The 24591-nt window shown below is 40.4% G+C and overlaps 1 protein-coding gene and 1 non-coding gene across 2 annotated transcripts in view; one reads left to right on the top strand and one right to left on the bottom strand.

The window, feature by feature from the left end:
- The window catches only part of hydin (HYDIN axonemal central pair apparatus protein), a 119118-nt gene that overhangs the window by 73239 nt on the left and 21288 nt on the right, over window positions 1–24591 (top strand). The window contains exons 39-70 of the mRNA XM_049573961.1: window positions 62–232; window positions 433–606; window positions 1274–1452; window positions 1644–1718; window positions 2063–2246; window positions 2392–2533; window positions 3946–4102; window positions 4240–4333; window positions 4474–4577; window positions 4890–5006; window positions 5110–5215; window positions 5629–5732; window positions 6376–6543; window positions 7639–7836; window positions 7971–8174; window positions 8488–8723; window positions 8842–9024; window positions 9603–9722; window positions 9815–9974; window positions 10132–10304; window positions 10482–10680; window positions 10938–11031; window positions 12164–12257; window positions 12401–12569; window positions 17947–18029; window positions 18259–18414; window positions 19244–19340; window positions 20393–20597; window positions 22143–22375; window positions 22488–22636; window positions 22797–22992; window positions 23397–23505. Coding sequence (XP_049429918.1) covers window positions 62–232; window positions 433–606; window positions 1274–1452; window positions 1644–1718; window positions 2063–2246; window positions 2392–2533; window positions 3946–4102; window positions 4240–4333; window positions 4474–4577; window positions 4890–5006; window positions 5110–5215; window positions 5629–5732; window positions 6376–6543; window positions 7639–7836; window positions 7971–8174; window positions 8488–8723; window positions 8842–9024; window positions 9603–9722; window positions 9815–9974; window positions 10132–10304; window positions 10482–10680; window positions 10938–11031; window positions 12164–12257; window positions 12401–12569; window positions 17947–18029; window positions 18259–18414; window positions 19244–19340; window positions 20393–20597; window positions 22143–22375; window positions 22488–22636; window positions 22797–22992; window positions 23397–23505 — 4833 coding nt within the window. The remainder of the gene's footprint in view (window positions 1–61; window positions 233–432; window positions 607–1273; window positions 1453–1643; window positions 1719–2062; window positions 2247–2391; window positions 2534–3945; window positions 4103–4239; window positions 4334–4473; window positions 4578–4889; window positions 5007–5109; window positions 5216–5628; window positions 5733–6375; window positions 6544–7638; window positions 7837–7970; window positions 8175–8487; window positions 8724–8841; window positions 9025–9602; window positions 9723–9814; window positions 9975–10131; window positions 10305–10481; window positions 10681–10937; window positions 11032–12163; window positions 12258–12400; window positions 12570–17946; window positions 18030–18258; window positions 18415–19243; window positions 19341–20392; window positions 20598–22142; window positions 22376–22487; window positions 22637–22796; window positions 22993–23396; window positions 23506–24591) is intronic.
- On the bottom strand, window positions 15795–15913 carry LOC125888152 (5S ribosomal RNA). Its single transcript, XR_007449285.1, has one exon. It is a non-coding gene; the product is annotated as a 5S ribosomal RNA (ribosomal RNA).

Here is a 24591-nt window from a genome sequence, read left to right as displayed (position 1 = left end):
TGAGTGCAATGCACTGTAATTTCCACAGGTACTATGTGTATTATAATGCTTGCACTTCTAGTCGTTTCAGAGATGACCAATGAGGGAAGCAGTGGGAGAGTGGGGCAGCTAGAGATGACTCCTGTCTCCAGAGCAATTGCCCGCCACATGGGCGTCGATCTTTCACCTGAAGGTCTAGCTGCACGCAACCGCAGAGGCATTGCTATTATTGTATATGGAGCCCCACTGACAGGTGAAGAAATTCATTAATTAACCAATTAAACAGTAGATCTTATAATGTTAATCAAGTAAAATGATAATTTTATGTAATTTACAGAATGTTGGTATTTCAATTAAATATTTGATGACTAGGAGTATTAGCAGTAATACCCAGTTACCCAAGACTGATGAGCATGTATATGTGAAATTGTCACTTATCTCTTCTTTTTTAAGATAAGACCAGCACAGTGGCTGATCTGGCGCATCACTACGGAGGGGCATGCCTGAGTGTTGATGCTGTGGTTACAGAGGTGCTGATAAATGGTACTTCACCTGTTAGCCTGACCGCAAGACAACTCTATGACCGTGCTGCTGCGGAGTATGCTGAGAAGAAGGCTGAGGAACCTGGTAAGAATTATGAGCTGTGCATACAGTCAATTCTAATGTTTTTTTGTGTCATCATTAGATTCCTTACTGTCTACTGAAATCACCCTCTTCTTTGCAGACTGGCGGCAAATGATTATTTAGTGGATCAGCTGATGCAGTAAACAGTACCGCGAAACTAAGAGCACTCAAGGCAGTCAGTTTTGTGGTAGAGCAGTAGTGGAGCGCACTTGTAAATGACATCAAAACTTTTTGCAATGTTTATTTTGGTACAGACATTTACCAGCCAGTGTGGTGAAAAGGCTTCCGAAAATCTACTCGCCAAATGGATAATCTTTCCGCATTTTGTTGCTTGCCAGATGTTAATTTTACACCCTGTAATCAGGCATAACTCTTCTATAGTCAGACAGGACACTATTGGAGAAGAGCATAGGGTTCAGTTTAATAAATAATAAATACATATGGATGGATATATATACACACACACATATATATATATATATATATATATATATATATATACACACATATATAGACCTTTGTTGCATGTCATACCCTCCTCTTTCTCTCTCTCTCTCTCTCCCTCCTATTTCTCCATTGTCCTCTGTCAGATAAAGGCAGATTTGCAAAGCAAAAAAATAAAAAATAAAAAATCTTAAAAATGTTGATTACTACATATGTCTACTTCCAGGTAAGACCACAGAAACAGGACCTGTGAAACGTCCTGAAGGCTCAGTTCCAGCTCCGCATTCAGCTCCAGCTTCACGTGATACTGTGGAAGTTGTTGCAACACCCAGAAAGGACAGCTGCAGTAGAAACGACTCTGAGGCTCCTCAGGAGACTAAAAACACACACATTGCCCTTTGCCTGGTATATTTTCCTAAATCCGTTGGTCTTCTGCTGAGTTTTAGGGTTAGATTGGGATGTTTAAAAATTGTTTTCCTTTTCTCCTTGTATCCAGTATGAACATACTGGATACATCTTTATGTTCGCAAAGAAAGGCTCTCTTTGAAATCTTACTAAATATAAATACAAATTCCTTTGGTGTGATTTGGCTTCAGGGAGGAGATGTGACCACACTTAGCAGTCTCTTGCCTGAGCAGCTACTGGTTGATATCCTGGCAGAAAGATTTCAGGTAAGTTAAAACACAGTCTTTTCCATATATATTGTTGTGGTATCTCATGTGACACATTACAAAACAGTTTCAAAATATCCACTTAACTGCAAGAGCACAATGTCACAGGACCCTACCTATAGTGCATACTCTAAGACAGTTACATAAAAAATGCTACGTGCATACATGAAAAAGGCTCACAGCTGTTTGTACTTATAAACTGTTAGACATCAGATTATGTTTAATACCTTAATACCTTACCAAACAGAGTTTCACCTTTCACCAAGTTTGACTTTTGTCCTGTCATGTTTGTCCTCTTTGTTTTGTCATTGTCATTGCTGTTGGTGCTGCCGTTGCGATAACAGCTAAGCGACTGTCACCGTGGCATAGTGATCGATGGCCTGGAATCTGTGTACACCCAGTCAGTGGCAAGCACACTGCAAATTATTCTCAAGGCCCTTAATAATCGCAAACACATCTATGTAGTCAATTTTTCCGACTCCTACATTGCACTCAAGGCACGGGAGAGAGCACAGAGAGAAACTGAGGGTAAGAAATGGCAAGAGCTCACACACATATGCAGATTCTGATACAGAGAACAGAACTCACCAACGTTATTGTGTTATTATTTCTATTCAGTAAGGTTATAGAGCTGTACAGTATGTGGAACTGCCTGTGTGTGTGTGTCCTTCAGAGGCTCTGCAGAGAGAGAAAGTTGACAGGGAGGACAAGTGGCTGCAGCAGCTGGATGACGAGGAGTATGACGCTCTGCCCGAGGAGGAGAAAGAGCGTATTGTTCAGCAACACCGAGAGAAGCATAGACAGCAGAAACTCAGGTACTGACTGAAAGATGACACATTGGACTTCATTCATCTTTATTCTATAATTCTATTCATTTATCATTTTACAGCTAATCAGTACACTAAAATATGTTGCTAAAACATTTGAGGTGGGAAAAGGCAATGCAGTCACAGAATCTTGATTCATATTTGATCAGCACTGCCAAGTTTGACAGTTTGATCACAGTTTATGAGCAGTGATTGACATGATTGACAGCTGCGTTAGAGACTCCTCAGCTCTGATTGGTGTTCCGCTTTAGATTCCACCAAATGTCATTAGAGGCAGTAGGAAGGGGAGGAGGGACATGATTTTTTTTCACAGATTATCTGTTTCATGAACTTTCTTCATAATATAGTGACAATTTCAGCTAATATGTCACAAAGCTCTTTTTATAAAAGTTACCAACTGTAGGTTTAACTGGGCAAACTTGTCATAATTTGCTTGTCTCAGCCTGACAAATGTCACTTGTTGATGTTATTTTGATTTATTTCTGTATCATATTTAAATTCATTCAGATCAAGACATTATGATTCTTAAAGGTCCAGTGTGAAGGATTTTGGGAGCTATATTGACAGAAATTGAGGATAAAATCCATAAGTTGTTTACATTAGTGTATAGTCAAGTAAAAGTAAGAATTGCTATTTTTTTTTTTTTTTCATCCGCCATTCAGTTTTTCACGTCAGCCACCATGGTTCTCCTACATATATTCTTGGCACATGGGAGAAGTTTCAGTTGGTTGCAATGTGCAGCATCACCACTAGATGCCACTAAGTCCTTCACACCAGACCTTTAAGTCAAACAAGTGTATCTTAATTTACATGATTGGTACAGCTGGTCTGTACCACCTGTGAATTTTGTTTGTACCCAGAGAAATTTCTTTATTGGTAAATGCCACAAAATTCTCTGCAGTTACTCGTATGTCTTACTTCATAACCAGTCTGTTCACATGAGTGGTTCTTGCATGAGGCCCGCTGTCTATTAGGTGCTGGACAGACTTTTTTTTTTTTTTTTTTTAATGAAACTTTCTTAAATCTTTTTACCTTTTGAGTGATTGTAAATGCAACCTGGGGGCAGAATCAACACAGTGGCTGAACCAAAAGATAGAGATGGTCAAAGTAAAGAAAAGAAACAGCACAGTTATTATGGAGGGATAAACCATTCAAGAAAATATAAGTGTAACTAAAGATATGAAAAAATAAAGATCGGATTGGACTTTGTGTCTGCATACCTGGATAAAGAAGCTAATTTAACCCTCCACTTTTCCATGTTGTGTACTTGGTTTAAGTCCCCCGTAGTCAACACAAATACTGATTGAACTGCCCAGGCCTTTAGTGGATGCAGCTTCCACCAAATATTGGGAACTATTTAATAAAACAAACAACTTGTGTGTGTGTGTGCCTGTGTGAAGGGAGCTCGAGCGTATTGCTAAAGAGCAGGAAGAAAAGAAGCTAGAGGAGGAGATGAAAAAGTTGAGAGAAGAAGAGCTGAAGAAGAAGACCAAAAAGGCTGGAAAAAAGGATACTAAGGAAGTGTCGAGGAAAAAGAGCCTGCTGGAGGGAAAGCAGGTATATGTATTCCACATCAACACTCTTCTATGCAATTAGAACCAAAAAACCAACAAGCCCCCATGAGCACAAACACAACGCTCACTTTGTCTCTCTATTGGTGGTCATGAAACTCATATGTCTCATTTTCTCTCCAGTCAGCAGATGCATCGAATGGACGAAGGTTGTCTTCCCGTAACAACTCTTTAGAGTCACTAGCGGATGCAAGAGAGCACCATAACTTAAATGAAGGTGCAAGCAACTGCAAGGAATTCCACTTTTGTGAAGTTCTGGACACTCAAATAATTTTCTAGTATCACCAAAAAAAAAATGCATAAAATGCAGTAAATTGTGGTCTGATTGCCAACATATGGTCTTCTATGCTGTTACAGTGCATCACAGCAAAGAGACTGATGATTTACAGAAGCAGACAGAAGAAACCAAAGCATTACATGCAGAGTCTCCTCGACCTACAGACAAGCTGGAGAGACAAAAGGTAGGTTTATTTCTAAACAAAGGCAGTGACACATTCAGTCCCACGACACAAATTATTCACTGTATCATATTATTAGATATTAGAGTAACTCTTTAGGGTATGTCCCACAACGCACAGTGGAGAGGTATTACGCTGCATGCTGTGGGCCATAATCTGAAGTGTTATCAGTATTTGTCCTCAGTGTCACTATAGACCTGTCTACAACTGGAATTATCTATATCTGGAATCATACACTGTACATGATCTTGTGATTTTCAGTCATGAACTTTGCATTTATACTGGACATGAAGTATGTTTGTCATTGGATCTCAGAGTATAGAAACTGCAGACATGAAGAAGCTAAAAGAAGAAAAAGAGTTGAAGAAAAAGGGTGGAGATAGAGATAATAAAGAAGTATCAGGGAAGACGGGCCCGCCTGGTGGAAAGGAGGTCTGTACACACACCATGTTCAGGGATTCCTCTGTGAATTAAATCCCTAAACCAGATTTTACACATACAGAACAATTACTTATTCTGTTTTTTTTTCCTCCAGTCAGCACTTGTGCCGGATGCCCATCCAACACCTTTCTGTAACAACTCTAAAGAGTCAATTGTGGAGGCAAGAGAGCAGCATCAATTAAATGAAGGTGCCAGCAGATGTAAGGAGTCCCAGCATGCCTCAGTGGAGGAGATAAGAACCTTTAGGACATGCTATAAGAAAGGATGATCCACACTGTATAAGCTCACAACTTACTTACAAGGCTTACAATTTTGTTGACAGACATTTACATCTGGAGAGGGTCTCAAAACCCAAGATTAACTCCTGATGAGGTTATCTAATTAGTTAAAAGTGATAACTGTTTCAATACTCAAATTAGGGCATGCAGTAATATAAAAATACACAGAAAGCTTAAAAACCAGTGTCATTTTGATTATGAAAATGGATACCATGTAGCCCATACTATTTTCCAAGATAAAAGTCATGATCCACAATTACTGTGTTTGTCTGTATGTATGTATGTATGTATGTATGTATGTATGTATGTATTACTGATCCTATTTGCAAATGCAGTGCATCAGAACAAAGAGGCTGATCATTCACATAAGAAGACAGAAGAAGCCAAGACATTACAAGCAGTGTCTCCTCAACCTGCAGACAAGCCGGAGGGAGAAATGGTGAGTTTATTAAGGAGTAAAGGCAGTGACACAGTCAAACCCAGGCAGCAGATGAGTATTCAGTGTCATTGCTGACCCATTTAATTACAAATACTTTATATTTCTAGATGCTTTATTAAGATAATCATAGTCATAATGGGCTGTGCATTCACAAAAAAAATCAAACAAAAATGGAGACTACACTGTGAGTTCTGTGTTACTTGATAGGTAAACATACATTTCTTCCATTTGTATTTCACTCTTGCAGCTCTGGAATGGTCCAGTTGTTCATAGTATCAAACTTGATACTGAATACTGGGAATATACACAACCATTCAGTGTGCTTTTACAACAGAGAGAGTAGAGAGAGATGATCTGCCATAACAATAAATAACAACATTTAATTGTTGTCATAAAATAGGAATTACATTCACAGTTAAACATTTAATTTGCCAGCAGCAAAACAATGGAAAAATTAATTGTGGCTTTGCACTTGCAGTTAAGGTTTTTGTATTAGTTATGTAAAGCCAATAGTTATAAATTCTGATGCATGTGTAATGGCTCCTACACTTTGAGCTTCTACCAAGCTAGAAAACGCAATACATGTTGATGCTGATGACCTATTCGTAATAGCCTTTCTGTTTTTACTATCCAACCATTGTAGCCCATCATGGATGAGCTGCAGTCTCTGTTCACTTCATATGAGCGGAGCCAAGAACAGGTGGAGCACATCCTGCAGCACTGGGACCGAGCTCAGGGCTTGTTGCTGGTCCCGCTCCCCAGTGAAGAAGCCCCACCACTGATGTCAGAGGAGGCCACAGCAGAGAAACAGGTAAGGTTGTCAGTTGTGTTTTCTCTTGCTACAATTGTACTCTACCTTTTTTTTAACTTTCAAACTACAGCAAAAAAACTAAATAAAGTGATATATAATACACATTGTTGTATGTTACATATATATATATATATATATATATATATATATATATATATATAGTCTAAATTACTTGAGTGATCAAATCACAAGAGTAAAGAGGTGTATTTTATTACAGTTTGTCCAACAGAGGGCAGCATACACCTGTGATTACTAAATACAAAGCACTGTTGCAGGGGAGTCTTTTCTTTTTATGAGATGGAGACCCCCTGGGCTCTTCTCATTTTTCTATTTTGCACCTCTTCGTCTCCTCTGTCTTTCGTCCTTCTGACCCGGAACTTAATCTTAGCACGCTTAATTGGAGCAAGTCTCAATTCTAAAAATAAATCTCTAAAAGGAGAGAGGAGTCTTGCAGGAGGAGCTATGAACAAGGATGCACAGGGGTATCTTTTGTGGATGTTTTTTAGGCATCCACTAAGAAATGAGAAGAGGGGCTTGTCCTTGGCTAAATGAAAAACAATTAACTGTCCAGTCACAGTTTGCAGGTGGAACCATGGGTGGAGTTTATCATCACTGTAACAAGTTGACGGCAGCCCTGATAGACAGCCTTTCAGTAGTGAAGGGCGGTCTGATCCTTTTCACACTATCAATTTCTTGATACATGTTAATGTATCAGACCTTTCATGTTTTGTTCATTTTTGCAAAATATGCTTTTAGTTTTTGTTCACTAATTTTTTCCTATCACTACTTTTCACATTCGAACAGTTTCCTGTGGTGCCATTCTCCAGAGGAACATTTTAGTGTTATTGTTGCATGTTTGTGTACCCACCTTTAAATTTAAATGGGTAACAGGTAGATACCTGTCCGTATGTGCATGTATACTTTATCACACGATACTTGCTGATTGTACTTAGAGACAACATTAGAAAACTTCTGGTTTGACCGTAGTCCCTCATTACACTTGCATAAATGACTAACATAGACAAAGAAAGCTTCAGTATTACAGCAGCTCAAGTTTGGAAAACTATTCAATACACTATTCACCTGTTTGCACAGACCCCTGTTGGCAAGAGGAGCAAGAAAGCCAACATCAAGGTCATGTCTCCAATGCCAAGCCAGACATCAGCACCAAGTGAAGCAGACAAGGTGTCTTCACAGGACATCATCCCTCATATTGTGCTGAATCTGACAAGGGAAGATTATCCAAGTGCTTCAGAGCTGCTCAAAGGCAGCACCCTCCCTCCTCTTGTCGAGGTATGTCTAATTTCTCTGTTAGTATGGGAGTTAGTATAATTGACTGTATGTGTCTCTTCAAAATGTACCTTAGCATTTGTTTTTTTCTGTCACCATTGCCTAATGTGCTTCCATCTCTACTTTGGTCTTGTTAGGTGTTGGATGATTTGGGGTTGGGACCCAGCGGCCCACCCATCCCTCCTCCTACCATCTTCTCTATGGTTCCTTTTCCCAAAAACAGGGAGCAATCTGACAGCCAGCTCTCCTGTAGCTATTTCACCTTCCTAGTTCCTGCAGGGCCAGACGACCAGGGTGAGGAGAAAGGTCCAGGGGAAGATGTGCAGGCATCAGTTGTAAAGGTAATGATAATTTTACACACCACATGAATATATCCTTAAAACATAAGTGCAAAATTATCAATGCGTAGGTGATGATCTTCTTCAAGAAGCCACGTCCTTTTATGGCAAGAAGCAGCAGGATTTATAGGAAATGTTGTCTTGGTTTGAAGAATATTGAGTGCTTAGAATTTACCTTCCGTGAAGAATGAGCTACCACTAATTTCTATCCCACATATTTAAGATACCAAATTATAATAACAATTAAAGGTACAAATTTATGTTAACAATGTCACCATTAAAGCTTCAGAGTGGTGTTTGTGTGTCCACACTAAAGGAAGAGGCAGCAGCAACACGTTCCAAAAGTCGAGGCAAGGGCAGCATTAAGGACAGTGCAGTAACAAGGGACAAGGATAAAAAGGGCAGAGAGAGTCAGAGGAGCAAGAGACAAACTTCAGCCAAGACAAAAGCAAAGGGCTCGGATCAGTCTCGTTTACCTCACGTCTCCTCCACATCTGACTGCACTGAAGAAGCGCAACATCAAGGAATTTTAGAGCTGAAACGCAGCCAGAGGCAAGGACCAACACACACAGACACTCTATGAGGACACATTATAGCTTTTTTTTAAAACTTTTTTGTTGTTTTTACTAAGCGTGTGCATGTGTGTTTTTGTGTATGTATTTGTGTGCAGCCTAACAACATTTCGCTGGGTTGTACCAGCCAATGGTGAGGTGGTCCTGAAGATCTGGTTTTACTCAGACTCCATAGGGACGTTTGAACAGACCTTTAACTTTGAGCTACTGGGGACCCAGAGACAATACCAGCTCCTCTGCAGAGGAAGAAGCGCCTGTCCCTCCATCTGCAAAGACTACACGTCAGTCAGCATTATTTAATAACTAAATACAGTAATACAAATGGTAAAAACGGGGGAAGGGAGGGGAAAAGAGGGGTTATTACAAATAAAAAATAGATACTAGACAATTATTAAACTTTGATATTTAACCCAATATTTCTAAATTAAGTGACATCAGTGTTCGGTCATTAACTTATGGTCACACACTGAGCCAGACTGATACACAAGGTCCAGACATTGGAGAACAACCTGCATTAGCTTTCCTGCTAAAGTCACCTTCTTATTTAACTTATAAACATAAACATATCTTGTCCTGTACCTTAGCTTGTTGAGCATGCCAACAAACATTCATCAGAGAAAGTGCACTGTTAACATCACTTTGCAGGCTAGGTGGCTCACTACAAAATGAGTTTCCTGAAGAAAATGTGTGTGAATGCTGACAGCTGAATAAGCCATTGCTGAAAATGCAATAATGTGAAATAAATTGCCTGAAAAATCTTTATATGCACTGAACTTCACAGAAAAACCTTGACTGGAAGAAAGGATGACTAAAAGTGATTTTAGTTGAGACTTAAAGTTATCATACATCCTTTCCACAGGACTCTTTTTGCCCTCAGTAAGAGGGTACCCCAAATGAAAGAAGGGCTCCAGAAGACTTACATTATCAAACCTGGATACTTTGAGTTTGGACCGTTACTCTGTGGCAAGAGCAGAGACAGGTGAGAGGCAGGGTAAAGGATGTGAATGGCTTAATGTGTTCTTTTCAGTCTCTGCCTTTGTCTTTACAGATTCACATGTGTCTCTTTAATAGATACAAAGAAAACAGGTACCCAGAGAACACGGAGAGACTAGTGATTCATAACAATTCAGGCCTGGAGGCTGAGGTCCAGTTTTGTTTCCAGCATGATAGCCAGGCCACTACATATCTGCTGGACCCCCCAACCATGACTCTCAAACCTGCCCAGAAACAGGTACCATTCAGGTCTTACCTCTCATTCAGATGACTGATAATGTGTGAGCAAAATATCACAGGGAAATACCAGATTGAGAACATTTTAGCATCCAATGAAGAAATACAGGTGACTATGATAGCACCGGTACATGTAAATATTTTTTCCATCCTGCTAGGAGTTGACAGTGTGGGCCTACCCAACAAAACTGGGACAAATGAAGGACAGTGTTGTGTGCCATATCAAGGACAATCCAGAGCTTGTCATTATCAACCTCTCCTGCTGGGGCGTTCGACCAGAGCTAGAGCTGGAAAGCAAGCATTTGCACTTTGACAGGACTTTGCTGCAAAGGTACCAAAATGTAGAATAGCTTGAGAGGTGACTTTCACAAAGCACAGTGAACCTCCTCCATAAAGGGAAGCTGCATGATAAAATACTATGCTGCCATTACACTGGCTGTTTTTGAGTTCTTATATAATCTAAAGTGTCCTCTGCTGAACTTAGCTTCTTCTATCCTTCTCTCTCTAGGCGGGATAGCCGTAGTGTGACACTGCATAATAAAACAGCTCTGCCGGTATCCTGGAGACTGCAGGGTGTGGAGGAGTTGGGTGATGAGTTCAGTGTGCCACAGGATCAGGGCATCATCTCACCAAACTCTTCTTTCCCCCTGAGCTTGCACTTCAGGGCCAAGAAACCACTCAACATTAAGAAGACCTTACGTCTGGAGGTAGGTAAAACTATAGAAGTACAAATGCTGTAATGAATAATAAATATGAAATACAACATGAACTGGAACTAAGCTCAGTATGCATTATGGAAGTACTATTCCAGTTTTGCTGTAGGTATTCAAACGCACTTCAAAATGTCAGGGCTGATTCAAAAATGATATATGTGTATGATATGATATGATGATATGTGTCAAACTAGGTATTTCACATATCAGTTTGTGTACAGGTACAGTATGTACTGTGTGTTTTGTTTCAGGTATCCGATGTGGAGAAGATTCTAGGCATCGTACACACAGAAAACATAGTGGTCACAGCAGAAGCCTACGATATAGCTCTTGAAATTACACCAGGTAAAAATTGTTAGAGTGTACAAACCTTTCATGCTGGGCCTTTCATAATTTGCATGACTTTTAATTCTATTAAAGGAACAGTCTCCCTTAAAATCAGTACATTTGTTTCCTTTTTTATCAGTCTAGATTGTTTTGGTGTGAGTTGCAGAGTGTTGGAGATTTCTGGATCAATTTTTTATTGGCCATTTTTCCTTTTTTTTTTAATTTTTTTTTTTTTTTTTTTAAAAAGAGTGTTGGAGATATCAGCCGTGGAGATGTCTGCCTTCTCTTGAATATACAGGAAGTGGATGACACTTGGCTTTTGGTGCTCAAAGTGGCAAAAAAAGAGAAAAACACAAAAGCAATGTCTCTTCCCAGAAATTATGGCCGGATTACTGTGTGAACTATTTTCTTTTTACTGAAGGAGCTGAGGAGAATGCCATTAATGTTTACATCTTGCGCTGTAACAAGCTGGAGCCTCTAGTTCTTGAGTAGATGCATGCTTCATTCTACACAGTGATACAGTTGGCAGGCAAGTTTGGTCATAATCTCTGGAAAGAGACTGTTGAGGATTTCAAATTTATTTTTTGGCACTTTGAAAACCACAAGCTGAGTAGTTACATTATATTCAAGAGAAGGCAGACATCTCTGCGGCCAACATCTCAAACATGCGGCAACTCACTCCAAAACAAGACTGATAAATAGCACTACAGGTAAGAATATGTATATTTAAATTTGCAGTGAGCTGTTCCTTTATGACACACGTAATTCAAACTGAGATTGTAATCCAGAATGTTTTTGCTGTGTGGTGACTGTGTTTACCACTGAATGACTGAGTTACAGCCCTGATGGTATAATTCTTAACTAAACAACTAAACGACATAATCTTATTATTTCATCATTGAGTCCATTGTGCAAAATGTGAAGACATTCCCTCACAGTGTTCTTGAGATACTGCATTCATGGGAATGAGACAGACAAGGTCCCAGTGACCTTGACTTTTGACATATGGTCACCAAAACCTAATGAATTCATCATTGAGTCCAAGTTGACATTTGCTTCACAAGCATGGGACCGATTTTCAACCAGAATACACAATGCCTGTAGCAGAGGCATAAAAACTATATATTGTATGTTCTTGTTTCTTTGGCAGATGGCTGTCTTGATTTTGGAACCATGAGAGTCTTTGAGGAGGCCAAACTCTCCCTCAGGATGAAAAACCAAGGAAAATATGAGATAGCATACAAGTGAGTTAAAACTGCTCCTTTTTGACTCAACATTGCATCATAGTATTAAAGTATCAGTTTAAGGTTCTAGATTACTGTAAGTAATTTTGATCTCACCATGGAGCTAGTAATGTTATTCGCTTGCATTCTTCTCTTTCCACAAGGTTTACGTTACAGCAGACCGACCCAACCCAGCCAAACCTAGACTCCATTTTCACAGTTTCCCCCCAGAGTGGTACTCTGATGCGCCATGAGAAGCCCACAACAGTGTACATCCTCTGCAGACCCACTGGGGAAGCCTCGATTAAAGAGCAGCCTGTTCTGCATTGCCAGGTAGGAGTCATACACTGGTATAGTGTAGTGTAGTATAGTGTATAGTGGTCATAGTGAAATGGAAATGGATTGTGTACCCCTGTTACCCTTGCAGATATTTGATACCACAACTTTTTGATTTTGATTTGATGATACAAGAGGTATGCCCTCCACACAGCCTTTCTTTGGCTTAATAAAAGCAGTTTTAGTGGAGACTTTTAAAATATGGTTAACTGTGTTATATTTCAACTCAATACTCTCTACTGCACACATTTTGATGGTACATGCTGAAAATTATTCAGCATCATTAACTGACTCACTTTGGGCCATTTTATTGCCATAACAACTTTATTTATATTTCAGACCCTCCCACTCCAAGATATGTTTTTGTTACGTTGTGCAACAATGGTACAAAACAACAGGGAAAACAATCAATTCATAGATCATAAGACAACTGTTAGAGAGCAATAAAAATATCAGAAAATCTTCCAAAAATGTCAACAAATTATGAAACAAAGAATTGAAAAACACTTAAAACATATTAACATTGACGACTTGATACAGGCTTAGGTTTGCATTGTCCAGTGTCATGTCATATTGATTCCCTTGTTGTGAGACATAACTTTGTGAAACTTCACAAAACAGTTCTTCTGTACTGTGAAACAGAGGTGCACATTACACTTTATACATATCACTTATGGTGTTCCTGTGTAACCAGGAACCCTGCACCTTCCCTTGTTGTCACACATTTTTGGCCTCACTGTCATTGCTGTCTATGTCACTGTCCTCACTGTCAGATGGGAATTCCCTAACATGCCAATCCCTCTCTGTCCTCCCATAGAAAGATCTTACGTCTATTTTTCTGTCAAAATGTGTTAAAAGAAGTAAAATTCAATAGGCCAAAGTCTCCCTCAAGAAGTACCCCTTATCGCACAATGTTGCCCCGAGGCAACGAAAGGAAAATGCAAAATAAAAAATTCTTCATAAAACCCGGCACAAACCCCCTCTACAACTTCATATTCAATTCAGTTTTCAATTTTATTTATAAAGCCCAATATCACAAATCACAATTTGCCTCACAGGGCTTTACAGCATACGACATCCCTCTGTCCTTATGACCCTCACAGCGGATAAGGAAAAACTCCCCAAAAAAAACCCTTTAACGGGGGAAAAAAACGGTAGAAACCTCAGGAAGAGCAACTGAGGAGGGATCCCTCTTCCAGGACGGACAGACGTGCAATAGATGTCATACAGAACAGATCAGCATAACAAATTAACAGTAATCCACATGACACAATGAGACAGAGAAAGAGAGAGAGAGAGAGAGAGAGAGAGATGCAGGTAATGACAGTAGCTTACAACAACATTATTGAAAGTAATAATATTATAGTTATAGTTCTGGCTACTGCGGTACAATATGTTGAAAGTATGTATTAATATCTGGCAGTATACAAGTGTGACAATAGTCATATGTGTATAATAACAGTAGAAGTATGACTAATGACTAATGACTAATGATGGCAGCAGCAGCAGGAGGCATCTGGCAGGACCACGGCAGCAGCACAACCACACACGTCACGCTGTCCAGGCACCGCTGCGATATGAGTTAATCTGAGAGACAGCGGAGCACAAAGGCTCCGGAGAAGAAGCCGAGTTAGTGACATCCAGAATGGCCGAGTTAGCAAGATGCAGTAATAGAATACGAGAGAGAGAAAGAGAGAAGGAGAGAAGGTGCCCGGTGTATTATAGGGGGGTCCTCCGGCAGACTAGGCCTAAGTCAGCCTAACTAGGGGCTGGTACAGGGCAAGCCTGCGCCAGCCCTAACTATAAGCTTTATCAAAGAGGAAAGTCTTAAGTCTAGTCTTAAATGTGGAGACGGTGTCTGCCTCCCGGATTGTAACAGGAAGATGATTCAACAGGAGAGGAGCCTGATAGCTAAAGGCTCTGGCTCCTGATCTACTTTTGGAGACTTTAGGGACCACGAGTAACCCTGCGTTCTCAGAGCGCAGAGTTCTGGTGGGATAATAAGGCACTATGAGCTCTCTAAGATATGACGGAGCTTGACCATTTAGAGCTTTATAAGTTAACAGTAGGATTTTAAATTCAATTCTGGATTTTACAGGGAGCCAGTGCAGAGAAGCTAAAACAGGAGAAATATGATCTCGTTTCTTAGTTCCTGTTAGTACACGTGCTGCTGCATTCTGAATTAGCTGGAGAGTTTTTAAGGACTTACTAGAACTACCTGATAATAGAGAGTTACAGTAATCCAGCCTTGAGGTAACAAAAGCGTGGACCAATTTTTCTGCATCTTTTCGGGTCAGGATAGGCCTAATTTTCGCAATATTACGCAGATGAAAAAATGCAGTCTGTGAGGTTTGTTTTAAATGAGAATTAAAAGACAAATCTTGATCAAATATTACTCCGAGGTTTCTTACGGTAGTGCTAGAAGCCAGAGCAATGTCATCTAGAGAAACTATGTCATCAGATAAAGAGTCTCTGAGTTGTTTGGGGCCAAGAACAATAACTTCAGTTTTGTCTGAATTTAACATCAGGAAATTGGTGCTCATCCAGGTTTTTATGTCTTTAAGGCAGTTATGGAGTTTAGTTAATTGATTACTTTCTTCTGGCTTCATCGATAAATACAACTGTGTATCATCCGCATAACAATGGAAATTTATAGAGTGATTTCTAATGATGTTACCTAGAGGAAGCATATATAGAGTAAATAGGATTGGTCCGAGCACAGAACCTTGCGGAACTCCAAAACAAACTTTGGTACGTAAGGACGATTCATTATGAACGTGAACAAACTGAAAATGATCATATAAATAAGATTTAAACCAGCTCAGTGCAGAACCTTTTAGGCCAATTAAGTGATCCAGTCTCTGCAGTAGAATTTGATGGTCAATTGTGTCAAACGCCGCACTAAGATCTAATAAAACAAGTACAGAGACAAGTCCTTTGTCTGAAGCAATCAGAAAGTCATTTGTAATTTTAACTAGTGCTGTCTCAGTGCTATGATGCACTTTAAATCCTGACTGAAATTCCTCAAATAGATTATTATCATGGAGAAAATCACACAGCTGGTCTGCGACTACTTTCTCAAGGATCTTTGACATAAAGGGAAGATTAGATATTGGTCTATAGTTGGCTAACACCTCTAGATCCAGGGTGGGCTTTTTTAGTAGAGGTTTAATTACAGCTACCTTAAAAGACTATGGTACATAGCCTGTTAATAAGGATATAAGCTTACAACACTGGGTATTCCCAGGCAGTCTCCCATCCAAGTACTGACCCGGCCCGACCCTGCTTAGCTTCCGAGATCAGACGAGATCGGGCGTATTCAGGGTGGTATGGCCGTAAACTTCATACACACACGTTATTTTTTATTTACAGTCCAAGTCATTTTAAATATGATTACTAGGGCAAATATTGTTACCTTCCTCTCACACCATGTGCTCCTGTGACTATGTGTCAGAAAAGGATGTCCCGTCTTCAAATAATGCTTGATAGTGACTTCCACATCTTATTGGACTGAAATTTGATACTTTTTCAAACACTCTGGTTGGCATCATTTAAGTTCACATGTACTGGGCTGGGGCTTCGAAAAAACATTCTGTTGCCCAAGGGCAACACTGTGCTGTAGAGGGCTAATTGAACAGAATTATGGAGGCATGGGGTGTCATGGACACCAGGGGTCGCGTTAACAGGATATTTTCGGTCATTGACCAGTTTTTTACAACAATGACCGGAAAATCTGAAGGCCGTCGGTCATTTTGACCGGTTGCAATTACCACCCCTGCCCACTTGGCGGCAGAGTGCACAGACAGTGGTTTAAAGTGGCTGCCGTTTTCACACTGCAGAGAAAAAGTCATTCATCTGCTTCATGTAGGCCCAATTCCAATCCGATCCCTTACAGACTCACTGACTTAGAGGCGCGTTCATGTTAAGTGCATGAGTGTGTGAGGGCTGTCCCATTGTCAAATCGTCAAGTCAGTGAGTCAGTGAGTGAGCCCTTTATGCCCCCTTACCATAGGTCAGCATCGATGCGGACTTAAGGTAAGGAAATTACCCACAGTTCATAGCGTTGTGATGTCAAATACAGGGGTTGCCCTCGGAACACTGGAAGTAACACAGTCGGCAGATGTGCAAACATTAACGTTATGGAAGGAGAGCGAAAAAACAGATAGATAAACAATGAAACATTACATTAACAAGGATTTAAGATGGTACATAAACACACATTAAGTCAGAGGAATACCAGTGGTTATATTCCACTAGATAGATAGATCTGTCTATTTATCCATAGATATATATATAGATATATATTCTTTGTGTGTGGAATATATGCTGACAATAACCAATAAATGATCACGCCCAGAGCCGCCAATGTTAACAACATTTTGTAGAGAGGGGGATAAGTGCTGTCCCATTCCTGTTTGTAGCATCTGGAGCCCTTTCAGACTCTCACACTCAATCACTTACAGCTGACGTCAGTTAAGTCAGTGAGGATTCAGGGCTTGAGTCTTTAGGGGCCGGATTGGAATTGGGCCATAGCGTTGTTGACATAACGCCCTGGACACACCAGATGCGGAACCGTAGCACGGTGCCCAGCAGTGGAGGCAGTTTTCAGTCAGCACCCATGTTAACCTATCTGACTGTCCACACAGGCCGCTGAGCAGAGCGGAGCGCCCGCGGAGGCAGCGCTTCAGTTCAGCGTCTGGTCTATTTTTCACGCGAGCCGCGAGCGCTTCTGTCAAGCTGGATAGAGCGGATCATACCAATTATTAATTATTTATTAATGAAAATTATTAATTAACAAACGAAAATTAAAATGACCGGTAAAAATAGATTATGACCAGATTTTTATGACTCTGTCGGTCAAAATGATTGGCGACGAAAAAGTCTAGCGTCTGATGGACACAAGTGGGTATTTTTTGTTGTTTCTTTTTTTGTTTTTTTTGTTTCTTTTCCCAAGGATGGTGAAGGCATGACCTACTCTACTCTGCTTCTGATTGCCTGGTTATCCTACCCTAACCTTAAACAGCTAAACACTAGCTAATCAGAGGGAGAGTAGGGCAGGTCATGCCTTCACCATTCTAGGAAGAAAAACTTTAGTGTCCTGGAGCCTAGTGGTGTCCCAGAGTTGAGTCTGGCCAGGTTGCTTTGTCATACCCCTCTTTCTCTTTCTATGATTCCTGTCTGCAGGTAAACTATAAACAAATCAAATGAAATACAAAGCAAAAGATTAGTCAGAGTTGCTGGAATGCATTTTTCGTTTATTAAAAAACACATCTCACAGACACATCTTAAATTTCTGGAGATTTGAAGTTATCTGATGGTTTATTGGATGCTACAGAATGCATCAAAGTAGAGATTTCGGTTTTATCTTTTGCAGGTGATTGAGCCCAAAATTGGGAACGGAGGAGAGCTGATAGCCATCCTACCCATCAAGGTTTCAGTCAAGTCCGTCTTCTCCAGGTTAAGGCTTGATTCATGCTGTCTCTTTTGTGTAAAATCTGTTAGTAATTAAGATACAGTAGTATGTTTACCTCTGATTTAGATTGTGTAACACCCCTCACTAACCTTTATTCCTTGATTCTGTTGGATTATCATCTTTCTTTGTTTTCAAACAGTTTCAAAGTATTACAGTCAGTTAATGATTTGCTTTGCAGAATTTCAGTATTTGAACTGCTGTGTTGTCCTTTAGGTACAAGATCACACCTGCATGTGACATCAATTTTGGTCCACTAGTCTATGGCTACAAGAAAAGCCAGAGTTTCATTATTGAGAACACTGGAGCCTTTGAGACACGTTTCACCATCTGCCGCATGATCACGGATCCTGCACCACTAGTGAGGCCAGGGTAGGAATATTATACACATGCACACATATACACAGGGACATAAGGGCTAACGCAAAACTATGTTGGAAAGGAACAGAACATACCTCAAAAGTGTTTTAAAACTGACAAATTTAAAATCAAAAAACATTTAAAAACAGCAGCTCAGTGCAGATGTTCTTGGCCTGTTAATGAGATACTGTACATGCTGCCATATGTGACACATGATATACTAAATAGGTTATAAATCTTACAAATGAGGTTTCATTGAAGCGGTGTTGTGTTGCCAATCCCTTTATTGCCTTGCCAATTGATAGAACTTCAGTATATACAATTCCTGTTTACTTGTAAACAAGACTAGAGCTACTAGAGTGATGGTGGCGTACTGGCAGGCAAAAGGAAGGGGTAATAATCATTAGTTGCTCTTTACATACAGTATTATAAATTGACAAATAACATCTTATGCATAAATGACAGCTAAGTATGACAAATGTTGTAGGTTTTGCTTGTTGCGGTTATGTTGCAAGTTGAGGTTGTTGTGCTGGGAATCAGAATGCTTAAAAATACAATATACTGCATTAACAAATGTAACAATATGTGGTGTGGACCTCAAGGATGGATTCCAACATTTTCTAATCTCATCAGTTATGACTCACAAAAGATATACTTTTTTGCTTGCACAAATAAAATTCCAATGAAATATATTGTCCGACTTAAACGATGTGAACTGTCAGAGGTCTCAACTGCTGCCTAGAATGATCCCAAGCTTAAAACAGCTATAGTCCTTCTACAGTGTCATTTTGCTTAAAGATGTTGTTAAACTGAGGTTCATGTCCCTGTGTGCTGGTCTCAGGGGTCCTGGTAAGAAGATGCCTCGAGAAAGCCATTCAGAGCGACCCACTGGTGCCAGCAGCAAAGTGAGACACGAGTCCTCCCAGAGTCATACACAGGTGAGAGACTGCTAGTGGGGATGACAACATTTATGCAGGGGTTTTTTTGTTTGGACAGTCCTCTCCAAGTTTGTCTTTCTTAGAGTGTAAAGGACCATACACACCAAACCAACATCAAAGATCTAGCAGTGACAAAAGCTGAATGTTGTGTCAGCTCACATCACCTGTGTCGCCATCAAAAAGTTGCACATGAACTCACCTCAAAGTGTTCAGCTGACAGCAAACTTGCACGTATGTTCTGCACCTGCGTGAGAGGAGATAACTCTCCATACCAGTAGATGGTAATAGTCTGTATTCGTTATTCAAAAGGATAAACCAGAAGTCCATCATGACACTAGTTAGCCACTCAGCACATTGACAGCACAATGTAATGTTGAAAAAACAAACCATATTCACTGTACACCAGTGAACAATGAAACAAACCCTCACAAACCGTTTCCGCTAAAGAGCCTAATGGCTAAAGACAAATAATCTCACCTTATATGACAAGTTTGTTTCAATCTCTCACCCTCTTGACTTTATCTGTTTTGTTTTACTTTCCTCACCTCTGTTTCTCTTCTGCGTGTTATAGCAGTGAGAGCACCTTGGGGAATGTTCTGAGTATATGGGTACATTTTCTGTTTCATAACCGTAAACACTACAATTTTATAAAGCTCATTTGGGTATAAAAAAGACAGACATTTTGTTGGTTCCCAAAATCAGGCTCCCTTGCATTGTCCATGGAGCAGCTCCAGACTTTATTCCCTGTGACATCCAACTTTGAGACTTACTTCTCCGGTTTCTGGCTTTGAGTAAAAAACTCCTGTAGCTCCTGTTCATGACGATAAAACAAAACGGAAGAAAGAAAAAAAACTGGTGACGCTTGAAGTAAATTCAATTCAATATATAAAAGCCTGTCATGCTTTTAGGTTCCATATCAAAAAAGCAGGAGAGCTTTGTGTATTTTGTTTGTAATACCTAAGTTTCCATTTGCACAACAGGAACAACAATTACGGTAGTTTTTCCCATTTTTTTCATCTGTACCTCTCTGATCCTCCCATGTTTCTCCTCAGAATCGCCTCACCATGGGGGTGTTCTCAGTGACTCCCTGCACAGGGAGCTTGCAGCCAGGGTCTCAGCAGGTGGTGATGGTGGAGTGTGTAGCAGAACAGCTGGGCAGCTGGAACCAGGGTTTGCTCATTGACATCTATGACCGTGACCCCTCAGACCACCCTGACGGCATACCGTACAGACTGTTGGCTGAAGTCTGCAAGCCAGGTGAGAGCTATGTGATCATGGGCGGAAATCCTGGGGGGGGACAGGGGGGACATGACTCCCCCTTCAGTAAAGCTGTACCCCTCTAGTATCATTTGAGACACAATTAATAATTTTTGAACAATGCAGTAGTATTTAAACTTGCACAATGTAAGCGGTGCTCATTATAATTGCGCAATAATGTGCTATTTAAATCTTAAAAGATTGAGGTCCCCCCCCTCCCATTCCTAGTAGTGGTATATCCCACACTTTTTCCAACTAGCGGGGCTGCTTGGCAACAGTAGCAGTCTGTGGCTGGAACCGCTGCCCACATCGCGCATCGCAGGCTAAGATGTTCACTCACACAGACACAGTTTAACTTACACAAGTTACAACACATCCCATTTACTGTTACAACAAGCCCCAGGCCCAGGCTGATAATATAAACTGTCTGCAACATTTCTCCTGCATTGTTCAAAAGCCTACTCAATTACGAGTGCTGCTAAGCAAAAAGCTAATGATTAAGCTCAGAGTTTAGTGATAGAGAGGACAGGAAAGAAAGAAGAGGGAGAGGACAGGACAAGAGCAGTCAGTGGCAGAGCAATGGGTACCTGTCTATAGGCTCTCCACCTGTCAGTGAGACAAACATGAAAGACGTGCAGTCTAACTGACAAGGAGCGGTCATTACGCGCGACTATTACGCATGGTTGTGGCGGAGCAGCTCGTATGGGAACCTGTCTGTAGGCTCTCCACCTGTCAGTGAGACAAACATCAAAGACTTGCAGATGAGGAGCGGTCATTACACACGACTATTACGCACGGTTGTGAGGTGCGCAGCGGCAGATTTCACAGCACACTGTTTATAAACCACTTTACCAGTTTAATTGCAGGAAATGTTTAATTTTAGTTTTAGTTTAGTTAGTATAGACATTCACTCTGCCTGTTGGAGAGATAGAGAGAAGACTAAAGTGTCAAATTGCTGTAAAAGATGCTGTATAGAAGACAGGCTACAACTTTTTTTCCTTGTCCCCCCCTGGAATTATTCTCTAAAATTTTACTGTTTATTGTCCCCCCCCCCCAAATATGAAATGGGATTTTCACCCCTGTATGTGATATTATTATGTCTGATTTGATTAATAAACTTGACCAAAGTCGTGGCTCGCTTCCAAATGGCTCAGTTCTATGCATGTCATTTGCATTGGGTTCTCCTGAGATAACTAAGCTGGACACAAACTATTGCCATTCAGAAAAACAGTGCAGATTTCTGTTTCCACTCCTGTGCCATATGAGAATATGAGTTCAAAACTTGTTATCTAGGTTAAGAATATTTCATCAGAAGTTTTCATTTTAATGATCACAAAAACACTGATTGTGTGAACATTAGAGGGTCTACATCAAGGACAAAGATAGTTGATCATTAGTGCAATTCCTTTGACTAATACTATATCTGGCTCTTTCTTTCTTTCTTTCTTTCTTTCTTTCTTTCTTTCTTTCTTTCTTTCTTTCTTTCTTTCTTTCTTTCTTTCTTCCTTCCTTCCTTCCTTCCTTCCTTCCTTCCTTCTTTCCCAGGCATAGCGTTAGACATGGCTTCCATCTTTGAGGAACATCATCTGTGCCACAGCAGCAGTCAGCTCTCCTCTGAGCAATATTGCAATGCTGAAGGCATTTACGTCCAGGATGAGAACAAGTTCATTTTCAATAAGGTCCTGGTCGGGCGAACTGCCCAGGCCCGCTTCAAGCTCACCAACAACAACAAGGTGCCCTGCGCGCTCAACTTAGCCATCAAATATGTCGGCGTTAAGGTAAGGCATATAAAGCTTCGTGGGTAGGAACATAGATAAATGCGTATGGGAGTATTGTGTATTGCTGATTGTGGTAGATGGAAGCAGGTCAAACCTATCCGTTTTCTAACAGACGCCTGGTAGTGTGGAGGTTTTTGATCTGTCTGCTACGACACTAAACATTCCCAGCCAGTCGCACTCATTCGCTGTGGTCACCTTCGCACCACTGATGATGCAGCTCTACAGTGCTGTGCTTGAGGTCACAGTGGAAGGAGCCATAAGGTATCTGGGTTCATAACGATGTATGCTACTTAAGTGTGCTCTATGCTGTTTGTTTGTTCATTTATTTTTACTACTACTGTGAATATAGTAAGGGAATATGATCACCTCTTTCTTTGCCTTGCTGACCACTGCCCACCTACTCTTTTTCCATCGGATCCAGAATGACACCCACATCAAAGAGCAAGGTTCTGGAGTTCGAGCTAATAGGAGAGGGCAATCTGCCCAGTGTGTGTGTGGTGCGTCCAGCTCTGAGGAACAACAGAGGAAGCCCAATGCTGCAGTTCGCACGAGTTTTGGTAGGGCGCAGACACAGTCTGCCCCTGGTGCTTCTAAATGATGGAAATGTCCTAGCTCAGGTGAGAGGAGACATATTCCTCTGTCATTTTATGTTATTATAGATTTATTATAGATATTTACTTTCAGCTATAAAAAATGAAAAGAAAAAAAAAAAAGAAATTGCATTGACTTGTAATTACAACATATGACCACCAGGTGACCTATAGTACATTTGGTGGAGTGTCTGGCCTGTATAGATTGAGTCCTTTGTAGCAGCCCGGGTTCGATTCTGACCCATGGCCCTTTGCTGCATGTTGTTCCCCCTCTTTCTCCCTCCTTTCCTATCAGTGTACAACCGTCTTATCAATAAATGCAAAAACACCAAAAAATAACCCTTTAAAAAGAACGATAGATAGATATGGTACACATCAATGATTGGGGGTTTTCTCAATAAAGGAGCTTTGTTGCTCTGTGTTTTGTGCAGATCCAGATTGACATGCTGGATGAATATGGAGTGTTCACCCTCAAAGCTGCTCCTGGCAACACTTGCAGCTCCATCCACTCCACACATCTTGAGGGCACCACTGACTCAGGTACAACCTTTACCTGTAAAACTCAACTTTGCATAATCAAAATTACGAACTTACTGTCTCATAAAAAACTGTTATGATGTTGAAATGTATGTGAAGTATAATTTAAACAAAAGACAAACATCATTATGTGCACAGTTGCGTTCAGGAACATTACCCTTGGCTTTAGAGACTGGCAGGTTTAATGCCAATCCAGAGGAGGACAGTCTTTGTCAGGTGTGTGAGCTCGGTGAAATTGAGATTGAGGTCTATTTTCTGTTTTGCTGTTTTTTATGACAACTTGAGAGATGTACTTTTTATTAAAATGTCCTCTATTTATGCTGATTTCTTTTGGCTGGACGAGTATGAGAAACTTGAGTTGTGTTTTAGAAAGGGAACCTTTTTTGTTGCAGATTTTATTTGCAAAGTGTGGGAGAGAAGGCAGAATATTCTGTTTAAAGTCTGAGCTGTAAAAGGGGCTGTAATTACGTATGAAATGGAAAAAAAATGCACACTGAAACTGTACTTTCTTTTTTGTGTCTTATAAACCCATGAGAGTTGGGCACTTTGTGCATGACACGTAAATAAAAATAATCAATCAGTCAATAGAGAGGCAAAGCCCCGCTGCTTCTGGTGTCCCCAGTGGAAACTTATTTTAGAAAGAACAAGCGAGAGACAAAGAATTTTTTGATCCTGTTTGAACTCATATAATGTTTGTCAATGTAAAAGATGATTTTGCAAGTCAAGAAAGTCGCCGTTTGTCACACTGTAGGTTTGTCACACTGTAGGTTTGTCATAGTACTGTTAAGTTATATATGAAACTTCTCAGTGAACTACATCATTTGTCTTGGACAATATACACCACCAACACCAGCTAGCTAGCTAGGTAACTTAAGCTCTTAAACTTAAGTAAGATCAGTCAAACACAACTGCTCCATCCTAATAAAGTTGCTGTGTGCGTAAAACGAAATCATATGACTTTGATTTCATCAAGTCACATCAGCTATAGGTTAAAAGACCTGCTTTCCCATAGGTGTTACAACTGCAACACCAGGGAGCATATGTGTTTCACATCACACTTGACAAATACAGCACATTACTTCAGCTACA

This window comes from Epinephelus fuscoguttatus, linkage group LG4 (assembly GCF_011397635.1).
Source record: "Epinephelus fuscoguttatus linkage group LG4, E.fuscoguttatus.final_Chr_v1".
NCBI lineage: Eukaryota > Metazoa > Chordata > Actinopteri > Perciformes > Serranidae > Epinephelus > Epinephelus fuscoguttatus.
Note: the sequence above shows the minus strand (reverse complement) of the source record. Positions and strands in the feature narration are given on the sequence as shown.